Source organism: Zosterops lateralis, assembly GCF_965231275.1.
Source record: "Zosterops lateralis genome assembly, chromosome: 21".
In the NCBI taxonomy this organism is placed as follows: domain Eukaryota; kingdom Metazoa; phylum Chordata; class Aves; order Passeriformes; family Zosteropidae; genus Zosterops; species Zosterops lateralis.
In genome coordinates, this window is record NC_139781.1 from 9824591 (window position 1) to 9851344 (window position 26754).

The 26754-nt window shown below is 60.3% G+C and overlaps 1 protein-coding gene across 2 annotated transcripts; it reads left to right on the top strand.

The window, feature by feature from the left end:
* The first annotated feature begins 663 nt into the window (after positions 1–663).
* On the top strand, positions 664–15931 carry TSC22D3 (TSC22 domain family member 3). 2 transcript variants are annotated; one of them, XM_083876371.1, is made up of 3 exons: positions 664–1033; positions 14084–14135; positions 14667–15931. In XM_083876371.1, the coding sequence occupies exons 1-3, from the start codon at positions 711–713 to the stop codon at positions 14910–14912; spliced, it is 621 nt and encodes a 206-aa protein (XP_083732497.1). In that variant the 5' UTR covers positions 664–710; the 3' UTR covers positions 14913–15931. The 2 variants fall into 2 exon arrangements, with proteins under 2 accessions (XP_083732497.1, XP_083732498.1); XM_083876372.1 differs by lacking the exon at positions 664–1033 and adding an exon at positions 13583–13765.
* Positions 15932–26754: the final 10823 nt, after the last annotated feature.

A 26754-nucleotide genomic window follows, 5' to 3' on the forward strand; every position in this document is an offset into this window, starting at 1 on the left:
TGTTTTCAGCACCATCCCAGGGCTGGCAGCTCCCCCCGCCCACACTGGGACCCCGGGCTGGGGCACCGCCCCGGGACCCGCATCCTGCCGGTCTCAGCTCCGGTGGGGCTGGAATGGGGAGTCTACCCGGGGTCACCGTGCCCACCCTCCCGGCTGTGGAGGTGTGCTGGGTCTGGGAGCCTCATTTACTATTTACTAATAGGGGGCGGGCCGAGCGGGGCCGGGGCGGGCAGATCGGGGCCGGGGCGGGCTGTTTGGGGCCGGGGCGGGTTGGGGCGGGCAGATCGGGGCCGGGGCGGGTTGGGGCGGGCAGATCGGGCCGGGGCGGGCTGTTTGGGGCCGGGGCGGGCTGTTTGGGGCCGGGGCGGGCGGATCGGGGCCGGGGCGGGCTGATCGGGGCCGGGGCGGGCTGATCGGGGCCGGGGCGGGCAGATCGGGGCCGGGGCGGGCTGATCGGGGCCGGGGCGGGTTGGGGCGGGCAGATCGGGGCCGGGGCGGGCTGTTTGGGGCCGGGGCGGGCTGTTTGGGGCCGGGGCGGGCCGGGGCGGGCAGATCGGGCCGGGGCGGGCTGTTTGGGGCCGGGGCGGGTTGGGGCGGGCAGATCGGGGCCGCGGCGGCGCTCGGCACCGGGCGCGTCCTGCAGCCGCTCGCCCCCCGCGGCCCCGGAGCGGCCCCAGCGGCGCCCCCGGCCCGGCGCGGGGAGCCGCGGGATGTCCTCGTCGCCCGCGGAGGAGTGCCGCTCGCCCGTGGGGCTGGACTGCTGCAGCTGCTGCCTGGACCTGGCCAACCGCAGCGGGCTGGAGGAGGGGGCCGGGGGCGAGAACAACAACCCGGGCAGCCCCACCGTGAGCAGCTTCCGGCAGCTGCGGGAGCAGCTGGTCCGGCAGAACCTCAACACCGACAAGCTGAGCTCCATCATGCGCCAGGACTCGCTGGAGCCCGTGGTGCGGGACCCCTGCTACCTCCTCAACCAGGGCATCTGCAACAGGAACATCGACCAGACGCTGCTCTCCATCCTCCTCCTCTTCCACAGGTGGGTGTCCCCGCGGGGGCAGCGCTCCGGGAGGGGACAGCGGTGACAAGGGGCTGGCGGGGGAGGGGGACTGTGTGACCCCGGGGCTGGGGGAGTCAGCGGCGGGGGGGTCTGGGGGGAGAGGCCGCAGAGTCCAAACCAGCGGTGCCAGCCCAGCCCATCCCTGGGCGCGGGTCCGGGGGTCTGTGCCCGTCCTGTGGTGGCCCCTGTGTGCCGGGCAGGGACAGCAGCCCCAGCCGTGTGTCTTGGCCCCTGTGCTCATCTCTGTCCGCACACGGTACCCGCGGGGCACAGAGTGTCCCCCTACAGACACCGGCCCATCCTCCGCGGGTTCCTTGGAAAGCAGCCGGGCTGCCTCGAAAGCCTCGAAATCCTGAGCGTCACCGAGAGCCCGGGTGGGGAGCCCGGGAGTGCCAGTGCCAGCTCCTGCCCTCTGACAGCTCCTGCCCCTCTGACAGCTCCTGCCCCTCGACAGCTCCTGCCCTCTGACAGCTCCTGCCCCTCTGACAGCTCCTGCCCCTCGACAGCTCCTGCCCTCTGACAGCTCCTGCCCCTCGACAGCTCCTGCCCCTCTGACAGCTCCTGCCCCTCGACAGCTCCTGCCCTCTGACAGCTCCTGCCCCTCTGACAGCTCCCCTGCCCCTCGACAGCTCCCCCGGCCCTCCCTGATGGACACAGGTTTGGCCCCGGGTGGCTCTTCCCGCACCCGGAGCGCGGCTCTGCCCGGCCCGGACTGGGCTCTGGGCTCTCCCTGTGCCCCCCCAGCCCAACATCCATCCATCCATCCCCTGGCGGGCTGAGGGGACAGGTCTGCCCTGCTGCCCCTGGAGCGGTGGGCACAGAGGAGACTGAGCAGCAGCTCCCAGGGGCTGCCAACTCCCCAGCCCTGCGGAGGGGAACCCCGAGGCGAGGAGCGGCCAGAGCTGTCTCAGGTCCTGCACTGGCGCCCTGTGGGGCTGGCTCTGGTGACACAGCCGGTGTCCCCTGTGGGGCTGGCAGGTCTGGGTCTCCTCGGTCCGGGCTGGGCCGGCAGTGCCACCTGAGGCTGCCGGTGTCTCCAGCAGGTGGGACAGACCCGCCCGAGGGGTCTGTGGCCCGTCCATCCATCAGGCACAGATGTCTCCTGGCTGGCACGGCCGGCAGCAGCTCCGGGGGTGGGAAAGGCGCGGGGGGAGCAGCAGAGACCCCTCAGCATCCATCCCCTTCCCAGCCGGCGCGCACACGCTCCCGGGCGCGCTCCCGGGCGGGTGGGCTCACACGTGGCCGCCCCACGCGTGTTCAGCCGCACGCCCGCCCCCTCCTCGCCCGGCAGCGTCTGACGCCGGGAGGCTGCTGCCTTCAGCCGGCCTTGGCAGGGACCAGCTCTTCCTGCACTTACATAACGCCGGGCTGCCGCTCAGGTGGGGAGGGAGGAGCCGGGACACCCGCCAGGGCGCCGGTACCTGCCCCGAACGGGGAGCGGTGGATTTACCCGGTGAGAGGGAACTGGAGCGAGAGGTTCCCGTCCTCCCCGGGAGGCTGCAGCGAGTTGGTGCCCGTGGGTGAAGGGGAGAGTGAGACACTGTCCCCAGGAGGGGCTGGCAGAGCTGGGGGCAGGGCCAAGCACCTGGGCTGCTCGCTGGGGCAGTGACAGCGCCTTGGGGACACTGACATGGGCACAGCAGGCTGTGGGGACACTGACATGGGCACAGCAGGCTGCCCTTGGACTCATCCCTGCTGAGACAGGACCTGGGGTGCTCCTGGTTGATATATTCCCTCTCCTGCCCTCCTCCCGGGGGCTCAGCCAGCTCAGGTATTAGGAGGATTGGGAGAGAATTATATCAGGGACGAGGTGAGATATCTCAGAAAAGGCCCTTTCCCCAGGACATTTGTCCCAGGCGTTTATTCTTCGGGTTTCCAGGGGGGAAAGAGGGCGAGCAAAGGGAGGGGAGACAATTTACAGCCTCCTGGTCAGAGGAGAGACAGCTGGACCACAGCCAGGGGGGTCAAAAAAGGGAGTAAGGGTCACTCTAAGTGGTCAGGGAGTCCAGGGGGTCAGGAGGGAGAAACCATTTCCCCAGAGAATTACAACACCTGGTGAGGCAGGGAGTGAGCAGAGATGCCCAGGGGACAAGGATTTCTCCTGTCAGTGTCTCTCAGCATTCCTTGCTGCCTGCCCTCCCTGCCCTGTTGGGTGAGGTGTCCCAAGAGCCCCGTGTGTTGTGTTTGTGGCAGGCTGTGGTGTGCTGTGGTGGAAATCTGTGTCTCTCTGTCACACCCAGTCCAGGCACCCGGGTCTGGAGGCTGCCTGGGTGCTCCCCTGTCACCCCGAGGTGGCACAGCCTGCGGGCGCACGGCCCCAGGCCCTGCAGTCAGGTGTGCTGTGCCCACACCTGTGTTTGCAGTTGTTTTGCTCCAGCCTGAACTTTCTCCTTCTGGGGAATGAGCCAACACATCCCAAAGGAGATAGCACACGTAGCAGAGGATTGTGGGTGCCGGAGGAACACCCCGATAACATGCCTGATAAGGGCATCCTGCTCTTGTACCGGGGAACCCAAACCATTTGATGGTGCCGTTGTTTTGGCTGATGCTCCCACAGCAACACAGGAGGGGGAAAAGTTGTGTGGATCCTCGTGTGTGGCTGACATCCAGGACAGCACGGGATCCCCAAGATCCTAAACCCAGAGCTGAGTCTGGCTCTGGGGCTGGCTGGAGACAGCTCAGTCAGGGTCAGGTCAGTGCGGGGCTTCTCAGACAGCACACATTTCAACACACATTTCAGCATGTCCAACCCTCCTCTGGATGTCTTTGGCTGGGTGGTCCCTGCCAGGCTCTCCACACCCTTTGCTTACAGCAGGGATGTTGTTAGGGGTGCACAAGGAATGCTCTGGACCAATTGCTTCCAGAACTCATCCTTCTGCAGAAAGCCCTGCTGTTCCAGGAGTGCAGAGGATCCTGTGCAGAAAGGGCTTCTCCCCACCATGTCCTCACACAGGGCATCACAAACTGCTTTCCAGGGAAGTCTCAGCAGTGCCAAGGGACCAAGCTCAGATGGAAGCACCAGGGAGGACAGCTGCCACCACCCGGCTGGGCACACCTTCTCCCTGCGGGTTCAAATGAAATGGGCAAGAAAGGTCTTTGCCATCCCTCTGTGCTGCCAGCATTATCCCAGAGGCAGAAACAGGCCCAACTGAGTGTAGGCCAGGGAGAGCAGGCCCATGCCCATGTGGCACTTTTCCCTGGGCCAGGGAGGGCTGAGTGGAGCCCGGGGTGTGGGAGGAGGTCGGCACTGCAGGGGGAGCAGCACCCCAAGTGTGCACTGACTATCCAAGTGGGACCTGCCTGGCTCTGGCTGGGGAGAGGAGGTACATGCCAGCCTGTTTGCCCACCTCAGCCATGGCAGCACTCCTGCCCAGCCTCTCCTGGCCAGCCCATGCCCATCCTGCTCCAGGCTGTGAGGGGGACCCTCTGCACAGCCAGATCATCTGCAGGCACTGCCAGACCTGCTGCTCCATCCTTTCTTCTGAGCCATGAAAGGAGCTGAGGGCCACTTTCTCCCAGGCCTGGGCAAGCCACAGGAGTCACCAGGAGGCAGGGAAGCTCTGTGTGAGGGGCTGGGGGAAGCATGAATTTGGGCAAAGTAGGGCAGCAGTGCCTTTCTCATTGAAAGGTCAGACCAGCAAGCAAGAGCTGTCTGGGCAGCAGTACCAGGATGGCATTTGTGTCACAGCACCACTTGTTCCTGTCTGTTGGGTGTCACTTTGCAGCAGCAATGCAGGAGAAGAGGCATAAAGGGCATCCTGGGGCAGCAGGGCCAGGGCAAGCATTCCAGCTGGTCGAGTGGGCTGGAGCAACAAGGACACATTGATGGGGAGAGGGGCCATGGGTGAGCATGAGAGAGGTGTGGGTGTGGGACTGAGCTGTCCTACTCTCCTTCTTCTGGCCCTGAGACAGCTCTGCCATGGGGGAGGCCAGGAGACCCCCGTCCCCCCCCCTCCAGAATTATGCACCAGGGGGTTCTTTGCTTTGCTCCCACAAGACAGAGCTGCACATGGCCTGTCCTGTGGCCTGCAGTGTTGATTGCAAGCCCTGCACACCACCAGGGTGCTGGGGAGATTTTGTTTCAGTGGCAGGAGCAGCTTGTGCTGCTGGAGGTGCTCACTTTGGTGTATCCAAATCCTCCTACCCTTGGGAAGATGTCAGGCAGGCAGCTGGCTCAGCCTGCTGGGGTCTCCATCACAGGCATCCCAACACCTTGAGACCCCCACCCCATGACCCAGCAGACCTGGGGCCCATGTCCTGGCAGACCAGGCTCACAAGGGCTCTGCCACAGCACACTGGTTCAGCAGGGCTGGCAGCAGCACGTGCCACACCATGAACCGTGCCTGTCCCTGACTGCTCCTGAAACACCCAGCTCCCTCCAGAAGGATATTCTGAACATTCTCTGAAGCACAGAAGAGCCCTGCTCAGCCCCTTGGGAGGGGAACCATTTGCCCTGACCACAGGGCTATGGCCAAAGGGCTGGCACAGCTAAGCCAGTCTGGTGATGCCAACATCAGGTTCTCAGGAGCCTGTTACCTTGGTTCTCTGGGGATTCTCCAGCACTGCCCATCTCTAGGGCAGTTATTGGCTCTGCACAGGCAGGTGTCCCAGAGTCAGGCAGGGATGACAGCATGGCCCTATGGGGAAAAGGCTGGTCAGATTTTTTTTCAGATTTTTTTTCAGGCTTTGAACTGTAAAGATGTGGAAGAGGTTGGAGCTGAAGGAGTCTGCAGGGGTCTGCCCTGATTCCAGCATCATGCCCCCTTCCTCCAGCATCACGTTATCCCTTCCTGGTGAGACATGGCCTGATCCTGGGTGGTCTCTGCTGGGACCAGACAGCACCTCCTTGGCCACTGCCCAGCACAAAGAGGGTTAAAGCTGACTCTGCACTTTGAGGGAGCACTGTGACTTGCATGGGACCAAAGGGCTTGGAAAGGCTTGGGATAAATGTTGTCAGAGCCTGGAATCTGTGTGTGTGGCCAGGGGACGTGCCGTGCACGGGTCTGTACGCTTCATGTGGAGTGCCAAGGCCAGTGACGCTCCAGACGGATCCTGCCCTTGGGAAGGACTGAGATCCTGTTGGTAGAACAGGACCCATTAGGTTGGAAAAGACTTCTGAGATCATAATTTCCAACTTTAGCCCGGGGGGTATGTCAGGGGAAGAGGGCTGGAAAGGCAAGGGAGTGTCTACAACCCATTCCAACGCTTTGCAAACGCACGCCGAGTTATATTTATCCAGGTGTTGCAAAGGGCTGGCTTTGGGACAGGAGATCATCCTCTGACTGCTGAGTTACATATATATATATATATATATATCTGGGGAGGCTTTTGCTGCAGAACAACTCTGGAGGCAGAGAAGAAACTCTGGGCCCTCCAGACTCCAGGATCAGGGTAGGATCCAATCCTTGCCACCCCCTACCTGCAGTTCCTGGGGATGGCAGCCCTGTCTGGATTGGCAGAAGGTGGCAGATGCCATGGGGCAGGACAAAACATTTCCATGTCCTTAAGTGAGACCATCACAGTGATACGTCAGTGAAAAGGAGCAGGACTGCTGCGGGTGGTTTGGAGGCAGGGGATGGATGGTCTCAGGCTGTCCCCGAGGGTTGGCACAAACAAGGTGAGGGCTGGCTGCTGGGGTCTGGCACACACAGAGAGCCACAGCAGCGCCACAGGTACACATCCTGCCAGCGACTGATTGTCTTTCACGTTGTTATTGTTCTGAAATGTCAGCGACAGCAGGGTTTCAGCGCAGGTCCCTGATTTGAAATGCCCGGGATTCCTTGCAAAGGCCAGGCGGGATATTAATAACGTCTCTGCTGAAGCCGCGCTGCCCTACATGTCCTTGCCTGACTTCTGGCGGGTGCTGGCTCATGCTCCAGCCGAGCACAACTGCTCTGCCCCCAGCCCCTGCCGGGTCAAGCGTGTCCAGGTTTGACACCCCCAACAGGATCCAGCTGTCCCTGGATATTGTGGGGCTGCTGGGGCTCCCCACAAGCATCATGGCCAGGCTCCAGCACCTGTGGAAGGGGCCTTAGTGGTTCCATAAACAGGGCTGGAAGAGAAGATTTGGGTAGCGTGGAGTGCTCTGCGCAGCTCCCGAAGCTCCCCTGCCTCCGTCCTCATTACATAATGAGCTGCCTCCCAATTAGCGAGCGGGCACTCCCGCATGCCGCAGGCCAGCAGCTGCCAGCGCCCAGCAGGGCTCCGGGAGCCCGCTCCTGCCTGAAAGGGGGCCTGGGATTGTTCCTGGAGGATGCCAGAGGCCCTGCTTTGGGGTTCCTCTCTCGGGCTGGGGATCCCTGTAAGGCTGAGTGAGGGGTTGGGGAGGCAGAACCCAGGCTGGCAGCCCCCTGCCCACCTGCTGTGGGGGGCAAGGGTCCCTGTGCTGCAGGGGGTCCCTTCAGTGTTGCAAGCACCCAATGCTCTGTGCCCACTCCCCTGAAACTGAACCAGGAAAGGGCAGCCAGAATCTGGGGGAGATGCAGCTGGGGCTGTCCAGGATAACACAATAAGCAGAGACAGTTGTGGAGTTCAGAGCCACAGCTGGCAGGAGCGCCGGGGCGGGGCTCGGGTAACCAGGAGTGGATAACACCGAGTTCAATGACAGGACTCCAGCCCCGGCCCGTAGGTGTGAAACACTTTGCTCTACAGACAGATTTGTGGATTAAAGCTCTGCCAAGGGTTCAGCCTGCCCTCCTCGCTCAGGCTGGGCATCCCTGGTCCATGGGAGCAGGAGGCAGCATGGTGAGGGTGAGCTGTGCTGCCCCAACAGCCAGGCACGATGCTCAGAGAAAGCTGCAGGGTTTTCACTGGGCTGTGCCATACCTGGCTCCCTCACCTCAGCATTTGGCAGCTGTGGGACCCTTTGTGGGGAGCAGTGGGGTGCAAGAGTGCCCCAGAGCCACCAGGGTGCCTGCACTGGGTTGGTGGCAGCAGCATGGGGCTGGTGTTGACAAACACCATCAAGATGGGATGTTTGGCCCCATGATCCAGGGCTGGTAACAACCCAGTGAGCCTTTTTGTCTCTTCCTCTCCCACACCAACATGCCCGGGGAAGACTCTGGGGGTTTCCAACATGGTGGGAAGGGCTTGGCTGGAACTGGGTCCTCTCTGACCTCCCCTCCTCACACTGTTGCTGGGAGCAACTGCTGCTAGGGGCAGAGGAGGAAGAAGAGGGTCTGGTGACAAAGTTAAATTAAAATTGCAGCTCTCAGCAGGCTGGCTCCAGGGTGTGCACTCGCATGCTAGAAAAAAACAGAACTGGGAGTACAGCCAAGTACCTTTATCAGAGGAAGCAGTGAGCCCCACAGCTGGACACAGGAGCCTACCAGGGCTCCCTCCACAACCTCACACTGCCCACAGCCTGACAGCTTGGAGAGGTCTCCACACCACAATCCCTGCCCATGCCTGCTGCCCAGTGGGTATGTCACCTCTGTCCCCTGCCCTTGGCCACAGAGCTAATTCTGCCTCCACTGGGCATGAAGGGAAGGGGGGCATGTTCCCCATCAGCCTTTCCAAGGGTAGGTTCCCCTCCAGCCTTCCCTCCCTGACACCCTCCCTGGGCTTCCCCAGCACGGCAGGGACCACCACCTCTGTGTGAGGAGCAGCTCAGCCAGGGACTCTCCAGGAGGAGGAAACCAAGATCTGGATGACAGGTGTGCTCTGGCAGTGCCAGGCCCACGGCCCTTGGGACCAGCACAACAGCCCCACACAGTGCCATAGGACAGGCAGTTGCTGTTCAGGATCCTGGGATTGGTATGGCAGATGACTCAGCCACCTGTTTACCCCTGGGCAGCCCCTGGCATTACTTCTCCTTTCCCAGAACCGGGACAGAGCTGCTGGTCAGGACCTGGAGCTCCTCAGCACTGTCCCACAGCCCTCCCTGCCATAGGCTCCCACAGGCCCCAGCCATCACCAGTGTCCCCAGCCACCCTTCCCTCTGTTCCTGCAGGGCACGGCTGGGATGCCCTGGTGCAGGCATTCCCAGTCCCTTGGCTTTACCATCACAGCTGCAGGACTTTGGGCTATGACAGGCAGAGTTTTCTTACCTGTGCTTGCAACCAACAGCTTTTCCTCTCCCACTCTGCTCTGCCCCTTGGAGTGGGAGACCTGGCTCTGCAGAGCAGCCTGGGCAGCCTTGGCTCTGTGCCTTTCCCAGTTTGCTCTCCAGCGTCTCTGAGGCCAGGCTATAAACATTTCCCACGCCTCAGACCCTCTGAAGGGCCTTTCTCCCATTGAGCTGAGTCCTTGGGAGAGAGCAAGCCAGGAAAACTGCCACGGAGCCATGAGCACAGCCTGGAGCAGGGGGAGAGCCAAGTCTGGGGTGCCAGGGCTGCTCCTGAAGCCCCAGCCATTCCTCTGGCTCCATTGGCTGCTACTGGGACAGAAGCATCCCTTGGCATGTGGCATTGCAGTGCCTGGAGCACGTCCAACATGCAGGGCTCAGAACAAAAACACATCTTGTCCCTGGGGCTGTGGGGAAAGGGCATGTCCCATGACCCACAGCCCTGTGCAGGTGTGGGATGCCAGGCAGCAAGAGGTAATCCCCTCGTTCTGCTCCATATCACCCCTTGCTCCAGCCCAGCAGAGCCCTGTGAACTCCAGGACTGCAGAACTCCAGGACTCATTGCTGAGGAGGATGTTGTCACTTAATGACAGTCAGTAGCGGGGCTGGCATTTCTGTGCTGAGGCACAGGCTGTTACAAGGGCTGAGGGGCTGCTGGTAGCTTTGGGGTGTTCTGCCAGGCCCTGCTGGGGTGATATCATCACTGGCTGCAGTCACCACCTCTCCTCACTGCTCGATGACAACCGCGGGTGCTTTTTTTTCCCCAGAGAGCACAATTAGTGTCACAATTACCCTGTATTGCAGCTGCTGTTGCTGTTACCAAAATAACCGCAAGGCACTGGCCAGGCCCAGCCTGATGAACCTCCTGTCATTGCGTGTAAATTCAGGAGATGCCACGCTGCTGCCTCAGGGATGCAGGGCACTGGCCCGTCTTGCCCAGCCTGCTCCAAGTGCCCATCAGTGGTGCCACAGGGTAACTGTGAGTCCATGGCAACCTCTTTAGGAAGAGCAAGGTGGTGTGTTGCCCACCCTGCGCTGCTTGGAGAAGCAGGAGAGGAGGAGGCTGCAAGCAACCTGGCAAGGCCAGGGCTGTGGTGTGCTAGGAAAGCCCCCTCACACCGTTTAGGGTGCAGCTGAAGTCCAATGTAGGACTCTGCTGCTGTGGGGGCACTGGGGCAGCTCAGAGGGGCTCCTGGCACAAAGAATCCAGCAGAGCTGGGAGCTGCTGCTCCCACTGTGGAGGTGCCAGCAGGGCTGCAGGTGACACCCGAGCCCTGGGGGGTGCCCTCCTGCTATGCAGGAGCATGCAGAGCTGCCCTGGCCATGCTGCTGACACAGGTGTGCAGGCAGGGCTGCACATCAGCTGTTGGTCAGGGCAGCACGCACAGGGGCTGCCAGCATCGTTCGTGCATCTGCACACAGAGCAGCAGCATTTGTTTGGCACATGGGGAATCCGTATCACAGGAGGTGAGAAAACAGGCACAGCTGCCAGGGCTGGGGTCCACCCACCCCATCTCCCTGCTGCTGACATCTCTCTGCAGAAGACAGGAGGTGGCACAACCATGGGAGAAAATGCCCTCCCCATCCCTCCTGTGTTCTCCACAGTGAAACCAGCATGCTTCATGAGCTGCAGTGGCAAACTCAGTCAAGGGACCCCTGGTGTGAGTGGTCTGGACTTGTCCCAGCAAGGGGACAAAGCTGTGTCCCAGGGGCTGCCACCAGCCCACCACCACCAGCCACTCTGGGGACACACAGAGGCCCTTTATCTCCCCAGGGAGGGGGGCACCCCCGCAGCTCGGGATGGCACACTGGCCATTGGACTTGAAAGGGCCAATTGAGTGCAGCTGAGGTCATCTCTCAGCGTGTTTACCCTGTGGCTGGAGCCCCTGGGTGCAGCCAACACCCAGGCTGTCTCTGCCAGTGCAAACCGGGGGGACGCAGTCACAGGCAGAGCCGGCATCGCTGCTAGGAGCAGGGTGACATGGCCTTCCAGCCTCTCTACTCCCCGAGCCTCTTCAGAAGGAGGGACTGGTAAGCAGGGCCTGGTGTGGGTGAGGGGGGAGCACAGGGGGCATGGGGGACAGACACCTGCCTGCTCTCTGCAGTGCCAGCGCCCTGCTCAGCCCCTGTGCAGCAGCTTTGCATGGGCTGGAGTAGTGCTGACACAGGGGGATGTGCATAATCCACCCCAGAGATGGGCCCAGATGGGCCCACCAGGGAGAAAATGCTTTCTCACATCCCCACATCAAACCCACATATCCCAAGCCACCTGCGTGCGTCCGGCTGCGTGTCACAGACAGCACAGCATCCTCACCCTGCCCTGGGAGAGTTGTGATTTGTGGAGACTGCCTGGCTAGATCTTGCTCCCAGCAGCAGCTGTGCTGGACTGTGCCTCAGTTTCCCTTTCTGATGGGGAAATTCCACTCTGCTCCCCTCCCCACTCAAGGAAGGGGCATGGCAGCACACCCACAAGTCAGGGTTCCTTGGCCTCTCCCCACAGCCAAATTCCAGGCACGTTCAGTATCCCCTGGATCAGGATGCTGAGTGTCCTTTGCAGCATCCCTGGCGTGCACACGCTCTGCCAGCACTAACTCTTTCTTGGATACTGTGCCATTCAGCATCAGCCTCACCATGCCCTGCAGGGGATGAGCCCCGGGGTCAGGGGCAGCAGGCAACACTGAGCAAAGTTCCCTCAGCTCCAGATCTGGAGGGCAGAGATAAGTGGGCTGGGTGGGCAGAGATAAGTGGGCTGCCAAGGGCAATGTGGGCATCACTGCATGGGCAGCACCACCCCAGCCCCTGGGATGCTTGGGGGCGTTTTAGGGGCCCCACTTCACTCCTCGGAGGAGACTCACTTGCTTTATGTGCAAATCGCTCTGTGGACGCGGGGAGGACCCGTCGTGCCCGCGGGGCTTGCACACGCGTGTGCACACACAGGGATGCGGCTCCTCACCAACACCCCGGCCCCTGCAGTACCGCCCGTGGCCGCGGGGCGGCGCCCCCGCCCGGTGCGGGTTATGCAACATTGGGCGGGGCGCGGTGGGCCCGGGGCGTCCCGTGCTGGGGCTGTTTGGGCTGCCCGGGGTCACCGCCCGGGGTCACCGCCCGCCGCCCCCCGGCTCTTGTTGTCACCTGTGCCCCCGGACTGTTCTGCAGCCCAGGGGCGATGGCGTTTAGTGCTCTGCACCCCAGGTTTGCTCTGCTTCCCTTGGTTGTTCGGCACACAGGGCACGTTCTGCACCCCGAATTTGTTTTCTGCACCACAAGGTCATTGTTCTGCACTCCAGATTTCTCGTTCTGCACCCCGGGTCGGCTCTGCACTCTGGGGCTGTTTCGCTCTGTACCCCGAGTAGGTTTTGTACCTCCACTGTGTTCTGCATCCAGGGGCTGTTTTGCACTCCGGGGGTGTTGTTCTGTCCCCCGGGTTTGTCCTGCACTCCGCAGTTGTTGTTCTGCACCCTCGGGGCGTGTTCTTTACCCCGCGCTGGTTTTGCACCCCGGGTTCGCTCTGCAGGTTTTGGTTTCCCCCGCTGGAGTTGTTTTTTACGCCGAGGTTGTTTCTCCGCTCTCGCTGCTGTTGCCACTCCCGTTTCTGTTTGTTTTGCACCCTCGTTTCTGTTATGCACCCCGGTTTTGTTTTGCAGCCCAGGTTTTCAAACCTGTTGAAAACCAGGTTTCTGTTTTTTTCACTCCCGTTTCTATTTTTCAGCCCGGGTTCTGTTTTGAACGCCCACGGCTCCTCTTCCCCTCCTGCCTCCCCTCCCCAGCCCCGGGCCTGGCTGTGCGGGCCCTGCCGGCTGCACCCCAAACGCAGACCGAGCCCACCCCTTCTCCCACCCCCCGAGCAGGTGTGTGTGCCCCCCGCCCGACCCCCATCCTGGGCGCCCAGGAGAGCAGGACAGGGGTGCTGAGCCCTGTGGACTGTGGCAGGCTGCATTGGGGCTGCCGGGACTCTGCAGCAGTGGAGGGGCGTGGGGGAGGGGGTGCAGACTGGGGGGACACGGCGGTGAAGCGCGGGGCTCCTGCGCCGGGCTGTGCTTTAACGGGAAGGGGTGGGGGGGCTGCAGAGGGGTGCAGTGCGCGGGGGGAGAGGGCGGGGGGCAGCAGCAAGAGGCTGCACCGGCGGGGCAGTACCGGGGGGACAGTGTGCAGTACCGGGGGGGCAATACCGGGGGGGCAGTACCGGCGGGGCAGTACCGGGGGACAGTGTGCCGTACCGGGGGGGCAGCACCGGGGGCACAGTGTGCCACACTGGCGGGCAGCACCGGGGGGGCAGTACCGGCGGGTATCAACAAGAGGCAGTACCGGGGGGGCAGTACCAGCAGGCAGCAGCAAGAGGCAGTACCAGGAGGCAGTACCGGGGGGCAGTACCGGGGGCAGTACCGGCACAGCCCCCGGGCGGCCCCGGCCCCTCTCGCTCCGCCCCGCAGGGCGGGCACCGCCGATAAAAGCGGGGGCGCTGGGGCGGCTCGGGCAGTGCGTTCTGCGCCGTCCGTGCCCGCCCGTGCCCGCCCGCCCGCAGCCATGAGCACCGGCATGTACCAGTCCCCCATGGAGGTGGCTGTCTACCAGCTCCACAACTTCTCCATCTCCTTCTTCTCCTCCCTGCTCGGGGGGGATGTGGTCTCCGTGAAGCTCGACAACAGGTAGGGGCAGCCCCGGTGCGCGCCCCGCCATCCGCCGGAGATTTGGGGGATTTGGGGCATCCCAGTGCCCGGGGGATCCGCCGCAGAGATTTGGGGGATTGGGCATCCCAGTGCCCGGGGGATCCTCTGAGAACCCCATTGATGGAGTGTGGGGGGGCATCGCTGCTCCGGGGGCGAAGGACGCCTGAATTCAGGAATCCCTTGAGGAGGGGGACGCCCCGATGCCCTGCTGGGTGGGGAGGGGGTGTCGCGGTGCACGAAGCCCCGGTGGAAGGGAGATGTTCGGTGCTGACCCGCGGCCTCTCCGCTCTCTTGCAGCGCCTCCGGAGCCAGCGTGGTGGCCATCGACAACAAGATCGAGCAGGCGATGGTGAGCTGCGCCCTCTGCCCCGTGCCTTCCCTCCCCCGTCCCCCCGCGGGTGCTGTGCCCGGGGATGGAGTTCCCACTCCCGGGTGGGGGCTTTGCCCAGGGCGGGGGGTCTCTCTGCCCATGGGGGTCCCCACTCCCCGTCCCTCTGCAAAGGCAGAGCTGCTCTTTGTCTGCGGCCGCCGCGAAGCTCATTGGCTCCGGCTGCTCCGCAGTGCGCAGGGAGCAAGGGGGGACAGGAGGGGGATTTTGGGGTCTGGGGCTGCCCGAACTCCAGCCTCTCCAAATCCTGGGGCAGGAGAGGGGGATGGAGAGCGTTTCTGGGTGCAAAGAGACCAGAGAGATGGCGGCTGAGGGGGCTGTGCTGGATGAGCACCGAGCCCTGGCCAGGATTCCAAGGCTGGGCTGGGGAGGGATAGTCCTTGGGAAAAGCTTCTGCAGCATTTGGCGCTTGCCCCAGCGCTTGGAAACGGGAGGGAGCAGCCCCCAGGGAATTACTCTCCATTGATCGGTCTCTCCCATGGCCTTTTGCAGGATCTTGTGAAAAATCACCTGATGTACGCTGTGCGGGAGGAGGTGGAGGTCCTGAAAGAGCAAATCAAGGAACTGTTGGAGAAAAACTCCCAGCTGGAGCGTGAGAACAGCCTCCTGAAGACCCTGGCCAGCCCTGAGCAGCTGGAGAAGTTCCAGTCCCGGCTCCCAGCAGAGCTGCCGTGCCCTGAGGAGCAGAGCCCCGGGGTGGCTGCCCCGGCCCAGCACTCCGGGGCCTCTGCGGTGTAAGGTGGCTCTGTCCTCGGGGTGGACAGAGCCACAGAACTCTTTCTACTTAATCTCCTGCAAAATCGTTTCCGCCTTCATCTCACACGAAGGGCTGCCAGACCCTGGCACTGAGCCGAGCCCCCGGGGCAGCCCTGGCCAGCCCGCAGAGCCAGCGGCTGTCTCCTTCACGAGGATGCTCTTCTGCAGGGAAGACAGGGGCAGCTGAACCTCCCTCCCCATCCAACCGCCCCCCAGGTGCCAGGAGGAGATCTGGTACCTGTCCTGAGCTCCGTGAGGAGCAGAGCTGGGCAGTCTTTGGCACCGTGATGGGAACCCGCGGTTGGAAGGAGCGCACGCCAAGCCCCAGGCCGTGGTTGTGTTCTGCAGGGGGTGTTTCTTTCTGGCAAAGCCCGACATTGGAGGGAGATGGATGTTTAATGAGCGAAGCTGATATGTCCCACGAGCCACCCAGCCAGGAGCCTGCTGGAATCCGACCCAGACTGAGCAGCACCAGGGGTGGCAGCTGCAGTGCAGACCGTGGCTGAACACACAGCAGTGTGGGGATTACAAGGAAAAAAAAAAGCTTGTTTTGTTAGTTTGGGCATCTTCTGTAGCTGTTCTGTGTATAAACACGTGCACAAAAGGTGCCTCTGAAGATGTGGGGTGCCCACTCTGGGTCAGCAGTGCCCATCTGAACAGCTGGGGCACCTGAAGGCAGCCCTGAAGGTGAGCACCTGTCAGTGGGCAGCCAACTATTGCAAGTGGCACCAAGGAAGGGACAGGTTGACTCCTCTCTGGCATCCCACCTGACAGAACCACGTGGCAGCGCTGGGAGGATCTGGACTGACCACTGGGCAGAACCACAAGCCAGGTTGGGCTCCAACCCGTGGGGTGGAGGAGCCAGCCCATGCTCCTGGGCTCCTCTCTGTCCCTGGCCTGTTCTCTGGGATGTGACGGGACATTGCTTTTGATGTCAAGAGCGGTGACACTGTTGTGTAAATCTAGATAGAAATGGCAATAAACTCTACTTTTTATATATATGCCTGTGCCCTGAGCTGTGTCTGTGGCTGGGAAGAGGGGGGAGAGTGATGGCACTGGGGAAGAGGCTGGGAGTTGCTGGAATGGGACTGGTGAGAGGATACTGGGCTGGTGCTGTTCCCCAGCTGGGAAAACTTGGCAGCTCCCCACCTTTGCAGGGGCTTTAGTTCCTCCTGGATGGTCCTGGCTGAGCCAAGATGGGTTTTTGGAAATATGAGCAGACAGGGCCTTCCCAGGGGCTGGACATGTGGTAGGGAAAAGTGCTGTGAACCTGCAGGTCTCTGTCCCTTTGTCACACCTGTGCAGGGCAGACCTGGGGGCACAAGCAGAAAGGATGCTCCTCTCAGGCTGTGTGGAGCTGTGTGTACCCCCAGCTCTGCTCTTCCTCTGCTGTTTTTGTTCTCACAGCCATCATTGATACTTTTTGGTTGTTTGTTTGGGTTTTTTTAGTTGTTTTGGTTTTTTAGTTGTTTTGGGGGGGGGGGGGGGTTTGTTTTGGCTTTGTTTTGGTGGTTTTGTTGGTTTTTTTTTTTTTTTTTTTTTTGGGTTTTTTTTGGGTTTTTTTTTTTTTTTTTGTTTGTTTTTTTTTTTTTTTTTTTGTTTTTTTTTTTTTCATTTTGGGCTATTTCTAAACATGGTATGAGATTAGGAGGATTGGTCATCTGGACTGAACAGTGCTGGGGGATGCCCCAACCCTCTTCAAGGGCACAACCAGCTTTTGATTCAACCCCATGGGGTATATGAGGGAGGGCAGAAAAACTCCAAACCCTCCATCTCTGGGGCTGCTGATGGCTACTACAGGTTAAACCCCAGAGGTGTTTGTGCAGAGCCCCAGGCTGGCAGGATGTTTGAGGCAAGGTGCAGTATCCTCCCACAGGGTTTTCTGGAAACACAGCTCCTGGGCCATCCAGAGCCATCCTGGGGCCAGGGGAGCAGGCAGGGGGCCATTCCCTGTGCCACAGCAGCACAGCTCCACATGGTTTCATGTCTCTGCTGTGGTGAGGATGGTTCAGCCCCAGCCCTGTGTGAGTCATGGTGGAGCTGGGGGTGGTTGGCACCCTGGAAACGACGGGTAAACAGCAAAAAACACAGGCCAAGGGGCTTGAAATCGTTATTGGATGGCTTTCTCTTCCCTGTTCTCTGTCCCAACGTGGTGACTTTTCCTGTGTGTGTGTAAGCAGTTTCAGGCCCCTCTACCATGTACACGCACATCCCTTGCACACACAGGCACTGCAGCAGCCCGGGGGGGGACACGCAGAGCAGACCTCCAGTTCTGCCAGCCTCTCACAGCTGTCCCAGGAAGGGCTATGCCACAAGGCAGCTGGATCCAGCTGTGCTTGCACTGGCCAGGTCACTGTGGTGGGTGTTGGAAGTGCTGGGAAATGGTCCAGCCATCCTCCTGACCCATTTTGGCCAGAGAAGCTTTGGCCTGCAGCAATGACCTCTGTGCTCCATTTGTTCTAATTGCACCCTTCAATCCAGCTGTGTTCAAGGGGTGCAGTGATGGTGTTGGGAGTCCTGTTTGCCTCTGTCCCCACAGCCTCGGGGTTCTCACAGCACACGGGGACAGGCTGTGACAAAACCACTCATTGCAGCCACCCATTCCAAGCCACTCGCTTCAGAGCTCAGCCTCCCTCCCACGGGTAGGCAGAGCCTTTCCCCTCCCGCGGTGTGGTGTGACAAAGTGCCAGCCAATGGCACCGGGCAGCCCTTGCAGAGCTCCCACCTCCCCACTGCTCCACGGTGCCGCAGGGGTTAAGGCACACCCCAGCATCCTGCACCCCCCGACACCCCCCACCCGGCCTCCCCTGGCCCCCAGTGTCTCCCAGCCCAGCCCTGGATCCACCTTGACTGGCTCAGCTCAGGGACACAGAGATAGACAGAGAAAAGGGCTCGGGGGGTGCATGTTGTTGCAGAGGGTGGGAAGCCCCTGTATGGGATGCTTAGTGCACCAAGTGCAGGTGAGCAGCAGCCTGGGAGGAAGTTTGGAGCAGCACAGGGAGGGCAGCAGGATTTGAGGGTCTGCCCAAGGGTCAGGATATAGGGGAGACATCCCCAGCCCTGCGTGTTCTCACTCCTTCACTGGGTTCTTTAGGGAGATTCCACTCCAGCCAGGCAGAAGTGCATTATGCAACATCCTCCCTGCGCCTCAAACACTGTGTGCCTCCCCGCTCTTCAAACCGAACACCATGTCCCAGCCCAGCCCAGCCCTGAGGGAGCCCTGCAGACAGATGCATGCATGGGATTTTCCACGCAGCCCTTGGTGCCCAGCACCCCCGTGGATCCGTGTCAGCCCACCACAGCTGCCCAGGCCTGGGGACCCTCTCAGAAGGGGAAGCTGTGCTGTGCAGTGGAGGCTCCCACTGGAGAGTGGCACAAGCTCTGTGGTGCCAGCAAGTCACAGCTCAGTGCCACGGGGGTTGGTGCATGGTGAGAGCAAGAACCAGCTGGAGCCTACACAGGGAGCCAGGTCTGGGGCTCTGTGTGCAGCAGCCCCCCAGGACACCTGCACAAGCATTCCATGAGCCCTGGGAGCCCCTCATCTGGGACAGCTGGAGACAGAGAGGTGCAAGCGTGAGGATGCACCTGCAACAAGCCAAGCATGCAGAGCCCATTCCCCAAGAACCCGTGCAGCAGGGTGGGTGGGCTGTGCACAGGGGGTGCACCAGAGCTGAGGGTCCTTATCCAGCCCATCTCCTTCCCCACAGCCCACCCACCCTTCTGCCAAGCCTCAGTTTCCCCTCTGTTCATGTCTCCTGAGTAGGGAATTTTTCCAAGGTTGGCTCAGGCTGAGACCCCAGCATGAGTGCAAGCAGTCCCAGCTGGGTGAGAGGTCTCAGGCCTCCATGGCAGGCCCAGGCCCAGGCAGAGGGAAGGGAGCTGTTCCCAGCACACATGCCATGCCAGGAGCTGCTGGCAGGGCTGCCACCACAGGCACACTACAACCATGCCCTTTGCCACCACCTGTAGAGTAGAGGCAGCACATCCCAAAATTGTACAGGCAGTCCTTGCAGAGCAGCTGTTGTTGTCCTAGTGCCATGCCACTGTTATATAACTGGGGAACCAGCCCAGGCCTGTGCCCTCTGCTTAGGGCTGGGACAGGACCCAGCGGTGCCAAGCCGCCAGCTCCCTCAGGGCTTTTGGCCCCATCACAGGTCCCAGGGCTGTCCCCCCTCGCAGGAACACTGCCAGCCCTGTCCCCCCACAGCCCCAGTGGGATGGGGACCTGCCGGAGCAAGCCCAGCCGGCTGCAGAGGGCAGAGGCTGCCCGTGCCCAGGGCTCCGTGTCGGGGTGGGGGCGTGGGTAGGGCTGTCTGGATGGGTACACGGTGTTCCCTGCTGGTTTGTGTCCCCGGCACCCTGCCCTGACACCCAGCCACAAGCGTTTGTTGGTATCAGGAAGTGAAACAAACAGCAGGCGGTAACCTGGCAGCGAGACCGCAAAGCGCGCCGGGTGCGCTGCGCTCCTGCCGAGACCTCACCAACACCAGCTGCCCCTGGGACAGCACCTCCCCTGCCCTGGGTACTGCTGGGGATGCCTGAAGAGAACAACTGGCTCACCCTCTCAGTCCTCAGGTATCCTTCCTGCACCCTTCTGTGCTGTAGGATGAGTTTTCCCATTGGGAAAAATAAAAATAATGCCGTGGTTTGTGGCCTGTGGGCTGCAGCTGTGTCCCCAGCCTGGTCAAGTCTTGTAGGGGGAAAATCTTGTCAGCAGGGCCTGTTGCAATATGACAAGGGGGACAGAGTTAGATTGGATATAGGAAAGGAGCTTTTTACAGTGAGGATGGTGAGACCCAGGCACAGGTTGCCCAGAGAAGGTTTGGCTGCCCCTTCCCTGGAAGTGTTCAAGGCCAGGTTGGACGGGGCTTGGAGCAACCTGGCCTAGTGGAAGGTGTCCCTACCCAGGGCAGGAGGGTGGAATAGATGACCTTTAGAGGTCTCTTCCAATCCATTCTGGGATTCTATGACACTTTGGTCTGGCTGGGTCCAGCTGTCCCTGTAGATCCCTGCCTGTGGCACAGGAGTGTCATGCCTCTGGGAGCCAGACATGCTGGCTGCCTTCCATCCCCACCCAGCTGGAGAAAAGGTAGCCCAGTTAGGAGCCGTCTGCTCACATTCTGCCATGGGTCAGCACACAGGGAGCCACAGCTTTGTATCGTGGTGAGGTGGCTGTGTGTGTAATCCTCTGGACAGACACTCCCCAGGGCTGGGACCTGCTGTGACAAAAGGACTTCAGTTTCCCAGGTAGAAACAAGGTGAAACAACCCCAAAGAGACAAGCTTAGAGGAGGAGAGGGAAGGGGATGGAGTGGGTAGGATTTTGTTAGGGGAAAGCAGGAGATACTCTCAAAAGACAAAAGTTGCTGAGGCAGGTGGAAAACAGGTGGGTCATGCAGGAGGGTAACAAGAGTACAAAAGACACAAACAACCTGAGATGCCTCCTGCCAGAGCTGGTGCAACAGCTCTTAGGAGGTTAATGGCATTATTAGTGGTGATAAGGAGGCAGCAAAGCAGTAAAATGTTCCCGAGAAAGTGAACTTCCTCATTCCAGCCAAGAAAGGGAGATTGGTTGAGAACAAACAGCACCAGGATAAACAACTCAATTAGAAACAGCAGTTTCTCGAAGCCAGACAAACAGCCCAGACACGGAAGGTTTCATGTGGGAAGAGCCACGCTTGGAGCAAACACTTCCCCCTGGGACTGCCACTTAATGAATGAGCACTTGGAGTTACAGAAGGTGCCAGGGATTAACTGGGATTTAGAGGCCTGGGGGACCTGGCCAATTTGCTTTAATTGATCATTAGAAAAAGCACAATCCCCAGGAAAATCAGTGTGGGAAATCCGGGGCGCCAGGCTCCAGACTTTGCCGGGACTTCCAAGAGGACACAAGTCACGGAGGGGGTGCCTCCGTTAGAAAAGGATTTGCAAATGAGTGGCTTGTCTTGTTCCTGACCTTCTGGGGGCTGCCCATGGCCTCTCTCAGTCCCCCCTGCCTGCCTGGTGCTCTGCCTGCAGAAGCAGCTGCCCACACTGCCTGGCTCCCAGACCAGAGGAACAAGGCTTGACCTGCACCCTGGGCAAGGCTGACACCCCTGTGCAGTTCCTCCACATCCCACTGCCACTCGAGCCCAGGGCTGCCTGCAGGCCATGCTGCAGCAGGGACAGGCAGCTGGTGATCTTGGTGTGGGTGACACTGTGGGCAGCCCCGTGCCAGGTGTGCACCATTTCCAGACACTGACATGGACATTTTCCCCTGAGCTCAGCACTCAGGTCTCCCTGGTATTTGAGGTCTCTCCTGCCAGCCTTCCCAGCCCAGTCAACGATTACCCAGGATGGAGGTTACCCAAGAGCCACCAGGACAGTAACACAGCAGGAATGACATCCCCGAGCAAACACTGGCTGTGCTGGCCAGGGCAGGGTGCCAAGTCCCAACAACTTCTGCACAGCTTTTTGCTGACACAAAAGCCAAGGTGTGTGGGGCCACCCCACTGCCAGCTGGTGGTCTGCTGCAGTGGGACAGACCAGAATCCCAGAAGGCCCCAACCCCCTCTTTTGCCCCTGCAAAATCAAGATCTGATTGCCACTGTGGGTCAGCTGTGATGGCCCCACTGTCCCCTGCTGCCCGACAGGTCACACGGATCGTGGCACAGGAGGTCAGGACCCTGGCAAGAGATGGCTCTGGCTGGTTATGCAGTGGTCGAGCATATTTGTTGTGTCTGAGCCCTCCTCTACCCCGTGCCACCCTTCCTGGGCATGACCCGCTGCAGCTGGTGGCTGTAACCCCAGCAGGGTTAGGGCTTGGCTCTATGGCAGGAGATCTCCTACCTCTGGGATCACAAGCTGGAGTGATTTTTTGGTCTTTGCTTTTTGCTGTGGAGCAGCCCTGGCATTTCAGAGAAGGGGACCTCAGGTGAAGGGCTCACTGCAGCAGGCACCAGGGGTACCCAGGGCTTGGAAGAGATAGCAAGAGGTGGGCTGCAAAAAGCCACCACTCTCCTGGAGGATGGATGGGCTCTGTTTGTACATGCACAGTGCAAAGCAGCACAACACTTCCAGTCTTTCCCCTACACTCCTGAAGAAACTTCCCTCTCAACCTTCCTGAAATCTCCTCTCAGTCAATTCAGTAATTCTTTTGTGCCCACATCAGAAGATACACTGGCAAAGTTAAAGATAGCCCTTGGCCACCTCTGAGCCAAATATAGCTAAACTTCCTGTCCCAAAGGTCCCAGAGGCATGAAATGGGACTCCTGACCTGCTGGGAGCATTTTGGTGCTCTGGAACATGGAACATCAGCGTGGCCCCATTTTTAATGAGCAAACTCTGGTAGAAGCATCATCCCAGCAGAGCTGCTGCTGCTCCTGAACAGCTCCGTGCACTTGGCAGAAGCCCCCGAGGGGAGTTGAGCCAGGGTGATGCAGGCAGGTTTGTCTGTGGGTCTGGAGGCCCTTAGGGTCTCCTCTCCAGCCCCCCACAGCACGGGCTGACCATGAGTGACAAGGGGATGTGGTGGCAGGGGCGTTGCAGCTCGGTTGGTACCTGGGGAGATGGTCCCACGGTGGGAGAGCAGGCAGGGGGGGGGCCACTGCCAGGCACGGAGCTGGTGGCCACAGCCGTGCCAGCAGCCTGTTACTCATTCTCCAGGAGGGAACCTTTGGACTGTGGAAGTTTCAAGGCTCAGGGAAGGCAGGGGCAAAGGCAGAGTCCAGGTTATGTCTGTCTGGCCTCCCTCAGCAAGGTGACTGCTAGGCTGGGAACACCCGTGGGTGAAGGCACTGCAAAGGGCTTGTGCAGGGTGAGTGGGTGTGAGCACAGGGCTTGTCTCTGTCCCAGTAAGGTCCAAGATGCAGTGCTATCCCCTCTTGGTGTGAAGGGGCTCCATCAGCCTGGCGATGCAGAGGAGGAGAGAGCAGGAGAGCTCACCCCGGGTCTCTCCAGGCTGTCTCCATCCCTGCACTGACCCCACAGCAGTGCACCACACCCTGCCCCCAGGAGTGCACTCACACAGCCACGGCAGCACCCCCTGCCCTGTGCTGGCAGCAGGAAGGGACTGTGGGCACTGCAGCTGCCTGTCAGCCCCCACTGCCTCCAGCTGGGACCAGCTTCCTCTCATGGCAGCTCCCAATTAAACCAATTTCTTGGATGACTTCAGCAATGCAGGAGCCGGAGGCTTTGTAGTTGTGCGGCCTCTTGGGCCACCCCCAGGGTCTCCCTGTCCCCCCAGTGCCCTCCCCATCCCCAGGGCAGCACCTGCTTTTTTGGGTAACACGTGGATTAATCTCCTGGGGCAGTGGCTCCACTGGCCCTGCTGCTCTCCATAAGCCTTATTGGGAACATATCCCAGCAGGAGCCAAACGCTGGGGATTGTCCTGGCCTCACCAGGCACAAACAAGGCAGTGCCATGCTGGGATGTGAGCCAGAGGCACCTCTGAAGTGGCTCCTGGCCCAGGCCCCACTGGTGCCACCCTGCTGTGCCCAGAAGCTGTGGCACCAAGCAGAGCAGTACATCAAAGCCCTTCCTGCCCCAGCTGCCCACCACCCTGGCCAGGCACAAAGAAGGAGGACAGGGAAGATGGGCAGGCAGGGCCAGGGCCCCCACGGGGCTGGGGCCAGGGAGTCAGGTGCCTTCCCTCTCTGAGCACCTCCTTCTTCGTGCCAGAGCTCAGTTCCAGCATATAACAGGTATATAACACAGTGGCATGGACCTGTGCTATCTAACAAGGAGGATGCAGAAACTTCTGTTGTGTGACTCCAGAGAGGGAGACAGACCTGCAGGTGTCCTGGGCTGGGTGAAACAGTGCTCAGACAAACACCAGGGTCCCTATCAGTGCCAGTGGTGCAGGGGCACCTCTGGGGGTATGTGAGACATGGGCTTTGGCCACTGCAGCTGTGGCACTGACACATACACACTTGTGCTTTAAGGCACATGCCTGGCTCCATGCTCAGTGGGACCAAAGCCTCATGATACCCCAGGCAACCTTTGGGGTGGCTGAAAGCTCAAGAGGTACAGGTGAGACTGCTGCATGGAGTTTGGAATTTAGGTCCAGTGGCAGACATGGGGTGGAAATCCTTGGTGCTGACAACACCAAGAGCTCTGATTCCTCCACAGACAGGGGCTCAGGAACCAAGAAGAACAGGGCCAGGACCCAGGCAAAGAGCCTGAATGGCAAAGCACTGAGCAGCAACAGGCTCCTTTGTTGGGTAATTACTGTTATTGTTGTTATTATTGCAATTACAACAACAGCAACAGCTACAGCTGGCTGCCATTGCATCATTGCCATTGCAGTGGGAAAGCGACACCCCAGGGCACTAAGAGCCTTAGCCAATGCCCATGCAATCTGTCCCTCTCTGAGGGCATTCACAGCTCCAAAGTTCCCCGCTGATCCCAGGGCTGTGCCTTTTCCCTAGGTCAGTCCCTGCCAGGGAGCAGCTCACTCTGTCCCCAAGGCCTGGCATGTTGTCATTTGGGGTGCAGCCAGAGCGGGTGTCACTGCTCAAAACTCTGCCACTGCCAGGGAGGATGCCCTGCCCGTGGAACAGGCCCACGTGGCTTTCCAGCCATCCTCCCACCCCAGAAAAGGCGACAATTAATGGAGGGATTGTTAGAGAATTAAGGGTTGGAGCAGCAAGCAGGTGTGGGCTGTGGGCTGCAGAGTGCCAGGGATTACCCCGGGACAGCAGTCTGGTGCCACCACTCTGCAGCCAGAGCTGGTGCTGCCGGAGAGCTAAACCCAAAGTGCTGGAGCCCAGCCCAGCTGGCAGTGCCCAGGCTTTGCTCCTCAGGAAGCTGGAGCAGGGATGCTGCCCACCTCTCTCCATGTCACCTGAGATCATTGTCAACCTCCAGGTCCTGGACGGGTTCTGCTGCACAGCTGGACCTCCCAGTGTAGTGAAACAGCCATGCCAAAACTGCTGGGATGGTGGAGCAGTGCCTGGGAGCTAATACTGCACAAAAGCTTACCAGCCATCCTGGATAAAGGGAAACACTCCCCATCTTCCTGTAGCTGCTCACTCTTCTATAATTCCCCACTTATCACCCAGCTCCCACAGACACCCAGCACTGACAACCTGCACCCAGCAGGGGAACCCATCCCTCCTATTTCCCCCCTGCTGCCTGGTTCCTCCAGGATGCTGTGGGGGAGCAGGGCTGCTCCTGTTTCTCGCAGGGCTGAGCACCCTGGGAGCACCCTGCAGCATTTCTTGCAGCTGCAGCTGTGCCTCATCATGTCCAGTGCAGCCATGACAGAGCTCACACCTCTCCCGCCGAATCCACCATATCTCTGCACAGAGTGGAGGAAGGTCCTTCTCAGCCCAGAAGCAAATCGCTGCTCCAAGACAAGCCTGGGTTGCACTAAGGGGTTTATGGCAGCAACAGGTCTGCCTGCAGTCCACGCAGTCTTGCCTGGGAGAAGGAGCACATGTGTGGGGACGTGAGCACACACGGACACCTTGTGCTGTTTTGGGCATCCCAGCAACACCTGAACCACTGAGGCTGTGACCCCTCAGATTTCCTTTATTGGGGAAACAGAGAAGGAACATGTCATTTTAACAGCTCTGACCTGGCTCTGCTCCCCTCTGTCTGCCCCCCACAAAAGCTCTGCTGGCGGGTGACCCACAGGCACCGTGGTAGAGCTGGCTGAGGGCAGGGGCAGGGGTCACTCTGCACACACGCTGGGTGCAATCAGGCAGCCAGAGGCTGCTGCAAATAGCGCTGCTGCAGCACAGGAATGCCACAATACTAATTAATCCAGGCTTGGGGCCAGGATAGCCCTTCTAGGGCTGCAGGATCTCAGGCAAGAAGACAAAATGCCCTTCCAGGACATGGGTGTCTAACCAGGGCCTGGATCCAACCAGCCAGTGTGCCCACCCTGTGCCTCATATCTTGGGGTCACCAACTTCTGCCTAGGGCTGGAAGAACCAGCCCCTGGCCCCTGCCACTACTCTGGGAACATTTCAGCTCAGCCCCCATAGCCAAGAGGGGCCAGCAGGTGGGGGTGGAAAGCTGACAGGGCTTCATGAGAAGAAGAGAGAGCTTGGAGGTCTATTGCCATCTGACCCCCACCCCAGGCACAAGCCAGTCCCCACGGTGTGCTCAGCCCTGTGGCATCCAGGAGCTGGGTGCCGGGAGCCAGGCACAGTGCTCTAACATAAACACATCTGCTCTCTGCCTGCTGCTCCCATCGCAGTGACAAGTGTGCATGAGGCCAAAAATGCCTTTCCCTTCCTCCCTCCACAGGGCAGCAGGACAGATGGAGGTGGAAAGCTCATGGGGAAGGTTGAGGCAAGGAACCAAACCCTGAGGCTGGCCAGGTACCCCTGCTTCCAGCCTATGTGACTGCATCCCAACCCTGGGATGGTCACATCACTGTCAGGTTACGCTGCCAGGGCTCAGCCTTCATCCTCCTCCTCCTCCCATGAGCCTGCAAGTTGCCCTGCTGAGTCTGGCTCTGCTCATCAGCTCTCACACCTTCTGTCACCAGCTGTGAGCAGCACAGAGCACCCTGCTCCAGGGTATTTGCTAAACTGGGTTCACAGCCCTCAAAATCCCCCTCACCTGAATCCCTCTCATCCCATCCAGATGTCTTGGTGAGGGCTCATGTGCAAGTGGGGAACACACATCCCCACATGTACCAACCAAGGCCTGGAAGAAGCTGAAGGGGCTTTCCAGCCAAAACCACCTCCAGGAAGGATCAACACCCAGACACGTCAAATACAAAACATTTTCTTCCTGTTTCAAGCCTAATTTTTGCATCAGGCAGGACTGATTATTTTTTTAATGAACTGTAAATATGGAAAGAGGCACTGTGCTTCTGCAAACTGTTTCC

Excerpts from the sequence above, each read along its gene's own strand:
- TSC22D3 (XM_083876371.1), top strand. The coding sequence starts at position 711 with ATGTCCTCGTCGCCCGCGGAGGAGTGCCGCTCGCCCGTGGGGCTGGAC. Across the intron at positions 1,034-14,083 it reads ATCCTCCTCCTCTTCCACAG|CGCCTCCGGAGCCAGCGTGG; the intron begins GTGGGTGTCCCC and ends GCTCTCTTGCAG. Across the intron at positions 14,136-14,666 it reads ACAAGATCGAGCAGGCGATG|GATCTTGTGAAAAATCACCT; the intron begins GTGAGCTGCGCC and ends GGCCTTTTGCAG.